This window comes from Corvus moneduloides, chromosome 8, assembly GCF_009650955.1.
Source record: "Corvus moneduloides isolate bCorMon1 chromosome 8, bCorMon1.pri, whole genome shotgun sequence".
In the NCBI taxonomy this organism is placed as follows: Eukaryota; Metazoa; Chordata; class Aves; order Passeriformes; family Corvidae; genus Corvus; species Corvus moneduloides.
The window spans coordinates 26,845,733-26,858,839 of record NC_045483.1 but is presented as its reverse complement, the minus strand read 5'-3'; the positions used below and the strand labels follow the sequence as shown (position 1 = coordinate 26,858,839).

General features: G+C 50.6%; 2 protein-coding genes across 2 annotated transcripts in view; one reads left to right on the top strand and one right to left on the bottom strand.

Moving 5' to 3' along the window:
* Positions 1-4,336: 4,336 nt before the first annotated feature.
* On the top strand, positions 4,337-9,331 carry LRIT2 (leucine rich repeat, Ig-like and transmembrane domains 2). Its single transcript, XM_032116955.1, has 3 exons — positions 4,337-4,587; positions 4,978-5,759; positions 7,192-9,331. Exons 1-3 carry the CDS (start codon positions 4,478-4,480, stop codon positions 7,998-8,000), a joined length of 1,701 nt encoding a protein of 566 aa, XP_031972846.1. The 5' UTR covers positions 4,337-4,477; the 3' UTR covers positions 8,001-9,331.
* Positions 9,332-10,694: 1,363 nt separating this feature from the next.
* CDHR1 (cadherin related family member 1) overlaps positions 10,695-13,107 on the bottom strand; it is a 45,565-nt gene continuing 43,152 nt past the window's right edge. The window contains 1 exon segment of the mRNA XM_032115637.1: positions 10,695-13,107. Coding sequence (XP_031971528.1) covers positions 12,916-13,107 — 192 coding nt within the window. The 3' untranslated portion in view covers positions 10,695-12,915.

Here is a 13,107-nt window from a genome sequence, read left to right as displayed (position 1 = left end):
CCATAATAACCTTGTTCAGTCCATTTAGAAAGAGAAGTCTCTTCTTGCTCATGCTATGAAAACAGTATCACAACGAGACAGCCGCCCACTTCCAAATATTGTTCAGTCCATTTAGGAAGAGGAGTCTCTCTGCCTGCGTGTGAGTCCCTTCCCCCGACTTGCAGCTTTTCCCGCAACTGCTTTCGAGGGTCCACTCTTGAAGTTTTTTGGGGTACAATTTTAAGGTCGAGCCGTTCAGAAACAAAAACAGAGGCCCTTCTCCTTCCCTGGGAGCAAAGGGTCTTCATCATCTTCATCGTTAGGACTATCTCAGGGAGCATCTCTAGGGACTGAGGTTTTCTCCTTTCCCGTTTGGAGCAAAAGTCCTCATCTGGTTCATCTCTCCCTGTCCAAACTTCTCATGAAATTACAGCTGCATCAGCATCTGCCTATCTCAGCGCAGGTGCTTTTGCTCACGAGCTGAACACTCCACCCCCCAGCTCTTCATGAAATTACAGCAGGATACTCTGATATATCATAGCTTCACAACAGAATTTCAGCTTTAAGCATCTCCTCTCTCTCTTCCCTCAGGTTTTCAGCTCTTCACAGCAATAAAAAGGGTTAATCTCACCTTGGCCTTGCAGCTTTGCAGCTGGAATGTTGAATTTTTCTTATCGCAGTGGAGAGGGGGGAGAGCCGAGCCGCTCCGGCTGCCCACGGCAAGGCAGTGGGGGGGGGGGGGTTCCATGGCTGGAACAGGTCCATGGCTTCAGGATGGCCGTGGCCTGGCCTGGCCTGGCCCAAGCAGGGCCTGGCCGGGCCCGCTGGCCCCCACACGGGGCCCGCAGCCACCTGTCCCAGCGCCGGAAACGAGAGAGAGCTTGGGGGGGGAGTTTGCCTATTCTTAAATGTGGATCACAGAGGTGATCACAACTTTAAGTGGCTTAGAGAATTGTCCATATTCAAACTGGCCAGCTGATAGGTTCTATCAGTTCCCAGAGGAAACTGTAAGCACCCCTTAGCAAGGACGTCCCTTCCGGGACTATGCTTGCTAACCTATGACACCTGCCCAGCAGTGATTCCTAACACTGAAAGCCATGGCCAAGGGACTAATTGAAAAGCATCAGCCCAGACTTGATTTCTTACAAGAAGAAATGTCATTTCAAGATGGAGTTTGACTCTGGCCGTAGCTGGGAGCACACAGTGGGTGATCTCTTGGCATGTGCTTTGGCAATCAGTGCAGTCTCTGAAACTGCACTTCCCATAGACTAGCAGACACTGTCTCTGTGGAGATTTATTTCGACAGCTTGAGTTTCAGACAGCTTGTTCTGCATTTTGGCTTCAGCCAGGATGCCACATGATGTTAAAGAGCAGCTGAACTGAGGGGACATCTGCTGTCACAATAGTGACCATTAAATTTACAAGCAGGCAGAAACTAGGCTGAATTAAAAAGGCAGCAAAATCCCACTCCAGTAGGGAACATAAGCATAATGCCTGTGGCAAACACTGGGGGATTTATTTCCCTTACTTCCGCCTCCTCCCTTCTCCTCCCCCTTCTCTCTACCCTAATTCTTCCGACTTTGATAAGTAATTCACCACTGAACTCTCAGGTTAATACTGAACCTTCTGAGTACACTTGGAGTTTGGATATATTTAGATAAATGCCCTCTCAAGCAGCAAGTAAGTATCAGCTGTAAAACAGCCAAAGCATTGGCTCATGGTACTGACTAACATCACTCTTTGAAGGCTGTTTTCCAGCTCTATAGAAGATAGGTGGGATTGGCAGGAATTCTCATGTGAGAATACAACTGCAATTCTTTTTTATTATTTTTTATGCTAAGCAAATCAATTATTTAAAGGACATGAGGCATTGTGCACCTATTCTGTGCCTGAAGATGTATATGGAGGGAAACTCCAGTAGTTTTTACTCTGCACATAAACCTGTAAATAAATAACACTTCACTTTTCATGAAAGATTTTTTGAACATGTGACTCAGCTGCCATCTATTTTAAGACCCTTCCTGTGGGCCATGGAGGAGGGGTGTGAAGGCGGCAAAGAAGGCCCCCTTCCTTTCAAGCAAAGGAGGTTTTGGACCTTAAAGGTGGTGAATCCCTTCTGCTGCGCCTTCTGGTGCCACTGGGACAGCCAAAGCATCCCAACCCAGGGCCTCCCTGGTGCCATGGGTGCAGTTTGCGATCCCATCTGCCTCAAATCCCAGGCATTGATGGGTGTCTCCATCCCTTGTGGATCCATCCCACTGGTCCAGCATGACTGAACAAGCCAACGATCTGGGGGGACTTCAGCCCCCATCACGAGGAGGTGTCCCATCACCTCTAAAGCCAAACACACCAAGGCACTGATTTTCTTCTGCCTCTGCTGAAAACTTTCTTCTCCCAGGCCCTGCAGCTCAAGCATGGGCAAACTCCAGCATTTGCTCCTGTCACCCAGGAATTTTCTAACTAACTACACCATAAATGGTTTGTTACTGTTATTGCCTATCGTAATGGGTAAAATTACATACCTTTATTATAGTAAAATTATTTTGTATTATTTACTTCATTGTATTATTATTAACTTATACTAGTATATATTATACTGAACTATGTTACTTATTATTTTGTTTTATATTATTTTATTTTATATTATCTTGCCATTGTAAAATTATATTATTATTGTAAACTGTAAAAATATTAAATTATTATAATAAAATAATAAAAAAATTGTTTTATTAGGGAATATTTTCATGGCAAACCACAGAAGAAGGCACTGGTCTGTGGCATTTGCTGGGTGGGAGTGGGGGGGGGCCCTGAGTGCTTCAGTGGCTGATGGATGACAGGGAAGGACTCACCCTCCCATGGCAGCTGCCACTGTTGCTCCTGCAACACCCTCAGTTTAGCCAGCCAGCCCTGCTAATGGGTGTCCCCTCTACTGCTTTGGTTACGTGGAAAGTGCAGGAGTGAGTGTCCCAGGTGACAGGAGCTGTAGTGCAAGAGCAGCAGCTTCACCAAGAAACTCCTCAGCAGCCACCACCCTCCTACTGGGGGATTTACAGCCGCTGCATCTGCTGTGCTACAGACCAGCAGCAGCCTTTCCTTCACTCCCGGCTCACTGACACGTTTAAATGTAGGGCAGTTGTTGAAAAATCAAATATTGCACCATGGACAAATAAGGAATATTTCAGTTAAAAAACCCAAACCATAAAAATCCCGTATGCCTCTGGTTAGATGTGAGGCACTGCCAGCAACAGCATCCCCACAGGCCCAGTCCTTGTGGTCTGCTCCCTGTACATGGGGGACAGAAACAGAGCACTGTACCAGTCCCCAGAAGCTTCCCTACCAGTTCATTTCGCTGATCTGCCATGAAATAAAAGCTCCTGTCAATTTAAACACTGCAGAATCTAGCCTATGTCTTCTGCAGGCTGACAGCAGCACAACCCTGAGAGCCACATATAGCTCTAAGCCCCCACACTATAAATATTTTTCTATCCTGGTCCCATAGGTTGGAGGTTAAGTAGGTTCAGGCTAATCTTGCTTTGTGACCCAGTGTCACACACACGGGCAGTGAGGTGCAGCCCTTTTCCCAGGCATGCTCCCGTGCAGGCTGTAGTGAAGCCCATCCACACTAGATGGCCCCAGGAGAACACAAAACTCCTTGGAAAGCATAGCTGAAACCTGCTATTTTGGATTAAAAGAGATCAGTAAATTTGGTTACCCAAAACCCCTTCTCAGAACAGCTTAAATTTTCAAGAGGACTGAAAGGCAGCTGGCACGTGTCTTATGAGGGAAGCCAGAGAATAGCACTGAAATTTTATATTTATACGGACGAGGTTGGCTTCCGAGATACTCTTCTCAGAGAAACCCATGGACTGGCCACAGCTATGGTGCCATTTTCACTACCAATGTGTAAGAACTGAGCTCATTTCAGAGGAAAAAGGCATCATAATTATGCTTCCATGCCGTAACATCCTAGACTGGAGAGCAGGTTTTGTGCTCACCACGAGCAGAACACACCCTGCACAGTGCTGCGGGCAGGATTTGGGAGGAGGATGGATTGTGCCATTAGGCACGATGGCAAATTACAGCTGTGAAATCTGGCCCTTACTGTGGCTTTCTGCCTTGATAAATGCCATTAAAATACAGGAGATAGAGACAGATCCCTTGTAATTAAAAAGGAAAAAAAAAACCAACTTGGCCTGGTTAATTACTTGCAAGGGCTTGGCAAAAGAAGTGGTTTCGGCTCCATCTTCATATTCCCAACCAAATAAATATGTCTGTCACAATCCCCTCAGCTGGAGGATAAACGCCAAGAGTGGTCCTGGGGGTGATTTTTAGCACTTGGACACAGACTGAGAGCCCCAGTACATGTCTTCCTTAGGGCTGGGTCCCCAGCAGGATTTATTTCTGCGTCAAGGAAGATTATAGCTAATAGGATTTGCTTCTTAGAGGCTGTTGGTGTGTTTGGTGCAAACCCCCGCACAGTGCTTTCTTAAAGGAGAATATGGACCCTATCTGTCATATTTTTCTTCTTCTTCTGGCCTTCCACAAGATAAACCCATCTGTTTCATCTTGCATCACAGGATGTTCTTGTTCTCAGGACAGCTTTGGAAGGTAAGAACACTGTTACCCCTGTTGTAGCACCAGTGAAGAGGCTCAGACAGCCCCAACAGGAGCTTGCGGATGCTGTGAGCACCAAAACCAAGCAGACTGATGCATGGAGTGCCACCTCTAATACTTGAATTGTACTATCTTGACCATAGAATGAGATTTCTCTTATTTCCCTGACATATGTAGTTACACACATAGCCATTTTTATGACTTAATTGCATTCTTTATGGAAAAATTGGTGTAAACCCCAGGGAAGGATGGACGGACGGCTTATGCATGCCCTATATACAATACCTTATAATTATTCAAGTGCCTGTAGACCTGCATGGGGAACTGGTTTATTGGCCTCAAATGTGGTGTGTGACCTGGAAAATTTTCTGGTTTCCTCCCTAGGAGTTTGCTCTGCATGTCTGCACTGCTCAGGCAGATCCCTGCAAACATCCCTCAGGACATCCGGAGAATTAGAATAGAGAATTCTCACCTAACAGAATTGCCTCGGGGGTCTTTTGAGAACGTTAGTGCCTTGGAGTATCTCTGGCTCAATTTTAACAACATCACAGTGATGCACATCAAGAGCCTGGAATATCTGCCAGCTCTGAAGGAGCTGCGCTTGCAAGGGAACAAATTAAGTTCGGTGCCATGGACAGCATTTCAAGACACCCCGACTCTGAAAATCCTGGATCTGAAGCACAACCGGCTGGACGTCCTTCCCGAACACGCACTCCGCTATCTGCCCAACCTGACCTACTTAGATCTATCTTCAAATCAGCTTACCATCATATCCAGGGATGTCTTCTACAACTGGCCCGTCTACCAGAGAAGCCAGAGGACAGAGGGGCTGCTAGAAGCTATTTCCAATGCCGTCCTGGCCCTCCATGACAACCCCTGGATTTGTGACTGTCGCCTGCGGGGATTTGTCCAGTTTATCAAGTCTGTGGGCCCACCTATTATTCTGATGAATTCCTATTTAACTTGCTCAGGCCCGAAATTCAGGTCAGGGAAGTTTTTTCATGAAGTGGAGCTTAACAGCTGCACAAAGCCTCTGACCTCAGCCCTTGATACCAACCTGACAGTCCCAGCAGGGTTAAACATCACCCTGACCTGCTTTGTGCGAGCCAGCCCTTCCCCAGCTGTCTGGTGGACCTATGCACTCAAACTTTTAAGGGCATTTAATGGTAAGCAAAGCTTTTTTTCTTCTTTTTTTTTAAATTAAAAATTTATGCTGTGCTATTCTACTTATGTAGGTCTGCAGGCCATCACAGTCACCACAGCAACCCAGCCCCTTTAGAGTACCAGTTATTGTGGTTGCAATAATCCAAGTGATCTTAATCATCCTGTGCATCTAAGCACATCTGACCAGCGTAAGAAGAGCTGCTTCATGCAGGATATCAGTCAAAGATGAAAGGAGCGTGGCCTCATTTTTACCCAATTATGTTACTTGTGGATTTTAAGTAGCAGCTCTTTCCTCATGACACATGATGTAGGAGCTACGAATCCTGTATTAGTTGTACATATTTAATAAATACATAGTTATCTAAATATGCATGTATATGTAGTATATATTCTACATATATATATGAAACACTCTGTATAATTATATTTGCATTAAAGTGGGTTTGTATGAGCCCACACACATAAACACAGACTTGTATGTTCCTATACTATTCCCATGTATTCCCTCAAGAAATACCACCCAAAACACAAAACTGTGCAGACCTGTTTCCTGTGTGTCCACTCATGTTCTACCAACTGAAACTGAGGTGGTTGTTTTCCTGAAGTCTCGCTTATTTATATACTTTAGCAAAGGCGTTGTAATATGACACCTTTTCCTCTTCCTCCCAATCTGTTCTCCCTCACATTTATTTTTACTAAGAGCCTTCAATAGGACAAGTTGCTATTTTCATCAGGTAAGGTAATAAGGCATACAGGCAGCCAGCACACAGGTTCTGTGTGTTCCTAATAAGCTAACTAGGATAGCATTAGCCCTTAATCCTGGGCTGATATTTGCTTCAGTTGCAGCGCTGTAGCAGCACTTGTGTGTCTTTCTACAGGCACATGCTGATTAATTACATACAAGTTTTTCTCAACCACAGCCACACACCTCTGTTTGGGTAGATGACCGGGTTTCATACTGTTCTTAAAACTGTGTTTCACTTCCAGCCCAACACTTCCTGTCTTCATACACCTATGTTGGGCAGAGCCTCTTGAGACTGACATTTTTAATCCTAACAGAGGATGGAACGTGTGCCCAAAATGTAGCTGTATCTCCTCAATGCCTCTCCTGGTTTGCCCTGACCTAAGAATGCTGATGGGCAGATGGGCAGCTCGGCCTCTGCCCACAGCAGCTTCCCCAGCTGCTTGTACTGGGACACAGGTCAGACACACTCCATGTCTCCCATGCTTGGGTGTCCCAATGCGTTTCTTGCCTTTCAGACAGCCAACAAGCCAACACTTCGCTGCCATCTCAGTGGGGTCTGGCACATTCCTGTGCCCCTCTTCCTTTCTCCCTGGGCAGGGCGGGTCCTGAGGGGGCCCCATCCCACACCGGCCTTGGGGCTGCCCCAGGGCACGGTGGCCCCCTGCTGACCCCCTCACCTCTGCCCGCAGTGACCATGGAGCCCATCAGCGAGGACACCTTGCGCTCGGAGCTGCTGATCCCGGCCGCACGGCCAGCAGACGCCGGCAACTACACCTGCACCGCCGCAAACTTCCTGGGCAACGCCTCGGTGGCCATCAACCTCCGCGTGGTGGCCCCGTGGGCGTCCACCACCCCCCGCGGCTGGGCGCCCATGGCCCCCGCGGAGCCGGGTGCTCACGTGGAAGTGCGCATCGCCAAGCAGACGGTCTACGGCATCACCCTGGAGTGGTTCGCGGCGGCGGCGGCGGCGGAGCCGGGGGAGACCTGGTACACCCTCCTGGTGGGCCGCTACGACGCCGCCCAGAAGGACACCATCTACATCGGGCCCGGGGTCAACACCTACTCGGTGACCGACCTGCTGCCCGCCACCAAGTACGAGGTGTGCGTGGCCGTGCGCAACCAGGCTCCCCGCAAGGGCCAGTGCGTCGTCTTCGTCACGGGCAGCGACGTCAGCCAGATGGAGCAGCGAGAGAAGCTCATCCACATCGTGGTCATCGTGTGCGCCATGGTGCTGGCCGTGCCGGCCGGCATGTACGCCTGCACGGCCGAGGCGCTGCCCGGCTGCCTAGCCCGCTGCCCCAGCGCCTGCCCGCGCCGCCGCCGCGGGGGCTCGGCGCAGGCCGCGGGCAGCAAGGAGAGCACGCTGGACAGCCTGCCCGCCGGCAGCGAGGACGGGCTCTGCCGCCCCGACGGCGGCCGCGGCGCACGACGGCCTCCGGCCCGCGAGGAGCCCGACAAGGCGCGGCCGCCCCACAGGAACAGCGCCGACCTCTACTAGCCCGGCCCTGCCCGCCCTGAGGGCGCGGCCGCCGCGGCACCTTCCATACGCCCGCTCGGGTCGCAGCGGGTGGTGCTGTTGTCGAAGGGCCGCGCCTGGGCGGCTCTGGGCTGCGAGGGCTCGGGGCACGGCGGGCGCACCGCCAGTATTTGCGGCAGGCTTGGGGAGCCCTGGGAATGGAGGTGCCCGGGCTGTCCGGCCACAGGTGTGGAGCTGCGCCTCCGTAGCCCCGGGCTTCCCCCGCAGGACTGTCGTGGAGCAACGCACACTGACACACCAAGCAAACCAGCACTGACAAAAAAACAACCCCCGAACCAATACTAATGCTTGTGGCCAAAGGCCAGAGGTGTCCCCTCACCCACACAGGTGTGTCTTTAGCTGTTTATGTGTGTGTGCAGCTCTGCCAGGTGCCAGCTTCTCTGTGTGCCAGCTCCAGGGAACGGACAGGGGAGCTGGGCACGGCTGTGGTCACAGCCCAGCAACAACAAGTGGTGGGGAGGATTGGGTCAACATGATGGAGAGATTTTATTTTACTTGGAGAAAAAATTATTTTGACCAGAGGTGTTGGGGTGGGTTTTTTTGTTTGTTTTGCATTTTCTTTCTTTTTTTTTTTTTTTTTCTTACTCCTCCATAAGGTTTACGCAGCCCTAAGAGATTGACGGCTTTGGTTGTACCACAAACAGGAAAAGCGCAAGTGCTTGAAGCAGTCTGGTGGGACAAGTGGGCAGAGGCAGAGAACACAGTGGAGCAGGCGGTTGGGAGCTGAAGATGCAAGCCAGGCACATTCCCTAAAAGCAGACAAGTGCCTGCCCATCCTGCTGCTTTGAAACCAAAGCTCTCCTCTTTGCCAGAGGCAAAAAAGCCCAAAGACACATGTAAAAGTGACTGCCTCCTGCTTGTGGAGCAGCTCAGTGCTGTGATTCTCAGGGGTCTGAGGACATGTGACTTACTATTTTTCTTTTTTTGACCTCATGCTTTCCAGCACAACCAAAGCATGTGGCCCATAGATCCACAGCTCTTGTTTTTAAAAGAAAAATCTAGAGTAGACACCCCAGCTGTAAGCAGAGATAGAGCCTATTGTGAGCTTCATGCTGTAGTAGCTTGGCTTTCTAATTGTATTTTGGGTTTTGGTGTGTGTTTTCCATGCTGTCTCTCCTCAGGGGCTATGATTCCTCCCCCAGCGCCTCCTTCTGCTGTACCGTACTGCCCAGCTTTTGAACAGAGCTTTGTTTTGTCACTGCTGACTCTTGCTGTTAATACTTTACAGGACTTCCTAGTCTTGTCAGTCTTTTAGTGTCAAAGCAATAAACATGACAGATTTTCAGAATACACAGAGGTCCTCTGCTTTATCTCTGGCCTTTTACACTTACAAATTGCAAAGAAACCTGGTGTCTCGGTTTTTGAGACAAAACTTCAGGAGGAAACACTCCGGACTGAGTGTTCCTCCCCTTTTTCTCCATCAATGAGACAAATGGGTCACAAGGAGTGAAAGTGGGAAAAAGAAACCAAACTGTTTATTAACACACGAACAAAACAGAGTAGAACAGGATAAAAAACCCCCACAAAATACAGGAAATTCCCAGAGAGGGAACAGACACGCGGGCTCGGACCAGCCGGGGCCATCCCGCGGGCCCGCTGGGGCCGCCCCTGCAGGCTCCCCGGACCGGCGAGGAGGGAAGGGAGGCAGTGAGGCAAGGGGAAGGAAAGGGAAAAAAGAACAAGAAGAAAACCAACAGAACCTTTTCCCAGCTGGCTGGAACACAAAGGAATCCCAGAAAAGCAGCACAGCGCTCCCGGGCACTCCGTGCCGAGCCCCGGAGCCCCCGAGCCGCTGGGCTGAGCCGTTCAAAGGCCCCGCACCCGGCCCTGGCTCCGCCCGGCCCCGGGCCCAGCTTAAAGGCACAGCGGCCTTGGGCACGGAGCGGACGGGTAAGGAATAAAGCGGCTTCATAACGTCACCCCAGGACACCTGGATTCCAAGGAGCTCCGGGGTTTGGCTGCAGGGATGGAGGGGGCCGGGTAGCTACAGCACAGGTCACGGCGGTCTAGAGTGGTGAGGAAGGGGCAGAAGCAGCTGGCCAAGCAGGAAAACCTTGTCCTGGGAAAGCCACCCACAGACACAGTTAAGCAGTGTGAACAGTGAAGCAAGAGCTGATGCTGCTTGAAGACCAGTGTGGGGCCGTGGGTGAGGGGGCGGAAAAAACAAAGCACCATCAGTAATGACTGACCTTCTTCCACCCTAGTCAATAGGGAGGGACAACAGCACACTGTAGAGACCAGAGAGAGCTGCTGAATCACTGTGAGGAAACAGCCAGGGAAAGACAAAACATCCCCTGGAGGACCACGTGGAGGTAGTTCATAACAAATCGCGGACTCTGGACACTGGCATCAGACTGAACCTGCTCCTTCCTGCCCCCGGGGCTGTGCTGCAGTGGGCTGCATGACGGGAGCTTGGCCAGAGGCTCTCTGTGACCCTGCCCATGGCCTGTGCCAATGGCATCCCGCTTCTCACCTCCTCTCCTTCCAGCCTGGTGGTGTCCAAAATCCACACAGCCCCTCTGCTGACCTGCAGCCTGCAGAAGGGTCCATTTGGTCATCCTATAAAGCCGCCAGGCTGCCTGTGCCTGTCTGGTCACGTAACAGGCAATGACAAGGCATCGTTGCCAGCAGAAGCACACCATGCACAGAAGCACCTTTTGCAGATTTTTAAAAAATTTATTTATTAAAAAAACTCCTTGAAGTTGAAATACAGAGTAACTGGGAAAGAGTCTCACAACATAGTAATAAAACATCTTTATTGCCTTTTAAATATAATCTCTAAAACTATAAGCTTGTAATTCCTGTTAAATCTCACTTAATTGAATGGTCTTTATAGGCTTTCCTCATTAGAGAATGAAAACTGAATACCAGCAATAACACAACACTGGGAAGACAGTGGTACAGGGAATGAATCTTTGGGGAACATTGCAGAACCTGCGGACACTCTGCCAGCAGAAGGTGGGTCCTTGCACAGGGCAGCAGGAGTGGGATCAGGGGCTGCATGTCCCCTCCCTCCGGCCAACTTATGGCCACGGGACAAAGATGAGGTGATTGGACAGGTGAGAAGCTGGGCCTCCCACCACAGTGCCTCAGGGGGAAGGATAAGCAAGAGAACAGTGGAGAAAAAGAGAGGTGTGACAGGAGAGGCTCTGGGAGCAGTGCTGCTACCACGGCCCCCAGCTGGGACTCTGCTGCACCTCTTGGCTACAGCTGCTGGCTCAGCTCACGGGTGACATGAGCCATGAGCCCTCTGGCTTCTAGGCAGATTGAACTGAAGTTAAAAAAGACAAGATTTTCCTTGTAAGTGGGTAATTTCTTGTTCAACCAGCTATCCCCTAAACTGATGAAGTCCTGGTGCAAAAAAGGGAATTATTTCAGCTACTGGAGAGGAGATCCTGAGGGCCAGGTCTGCTGTTCAACTGAAATGACAGCTGGAGAGGTCTCATGAACCCCTTGAATCAACACGGTGTGTCCTGTCAGGTTTGCTCCTCATCTTGATGTTCCTGGTACCACGACAGCACAGCTTCTCTGCAGGGCCGGGGCTCAGAGAGAGGGTGCTGCTCCCCAGCCAGCGTGTTCGGTGCTGCCTTCTCCCCAGGGGATGGCAAACAGCCAGGCCCAGCTGAAAAACATCCCCTCAGAAACAAACATGAGGGGGAATCTGTGGGATAGATCCAGTGAAAAAAGTGCTCTGCTCTCGGTGCCTTTTTACTGTCACGTAACAGGAAAAAAACCTGTCAGCTGCCCTCCCAATCCCGTCCCATTAACTGTTGCGTAATTCACTCAAAAATACTGATAAGGAAAAACAGAATATTTTATGGAAACCTCCTTTTGCACACACCAGTTCCTGAAACAAGCCAGGAGAGGTGATGGAATATATTCCTTGACACCTTCTGCTAGCAGTGTACAACACCACATGATCTTTCCAGACACTTCCCTGACCAACATATGCAACTTTCTAGCACTTGTCTCTACGTTCCAGTTATCATTTGCCTCTCAGTTTTACCTTGTCTTCCCTGTGTTTTTATTCATGTCCTTCTCCTGCTGGGCTCCCGCTTTTTTGGGGCGCCGTGTCAGAAGGAGGCAGTGCTGAGTGAGCGCTGCTATTGAACTTCTGTGCTCAAATCTTGCCCCCGCTGGTCCAGGGAAGGCTGAAGTGTCCCTCCTGTCCCTCCTCAGCAGGCCAGTCCAGGGCAGAAGCAAAGCACAGCATCATGTCGATGTGCTCTGGCAAAACCCAGCATAAGCTGCAGGAAAATGAAGAACTTCTCCAAGCCTGCCCGCTTACCTTTTGGGAATGAAGGTACTCAGGCCACGAGCACATCGCTCCGCCAGCTGCTGCAAAGCACACTGTGCTCTGGGGACAGGAGAGTGTCACTGCTGTAGGAGACCTGCACCTCGAGTCAGTGCTACTGCCACAGCCAGGCCAATGTCTTCAAAAGTGGGCCTGGGGTTTAAAGTGATGGATTTTCGGACACCTCAAACCCACCTGCCAGACCACGTCAGAAGCAGCATCCCCCAGGGCCTTGGCTGCAGAGCATCTTGTTTGAAAACCCAAACTCTGGGTAGACACCTCCAAACCAGGGGCAACTTGGAGCCCTGTTCACTTGGGGAGACTGTGGCTGGCGCACTCAGCACTGTGGTCAGGCACAGCTGCACGGCTGAAGGAAATGCAGTCGCGACTGGACCCGGACTGCAGCGCTTCTGCAGGTGGGGTGACTCTGCAGCACGTGGTACTTGCAGAGGGTGAGGGGTGGCTATCACAGCGAGAAGCTGCTCTGGTTCACGGGGTGCTGACACACATGGGAAAGAGACAGCACGTAAAAACATCCATGCCTAGCCACAGTCTGCAGTCTCTGGGGGCTGTAGAGAGCACCTAGATGTGGGGCTCCCCAAAAGCTGCATTTCTCTTCTCAAATCTCATTTTGAGCTCTGACACGAGGGCATTGTGGGTGCTGCCGTGACATTTGTTCTTCTGTGGCTTGATTACATGCTTGGGAGTGAGGGAGCCAGACACAGTTGGCACCCGCCACCCTGGGGCATCGCTCCTGGGAGCCAGGGCGGGGGG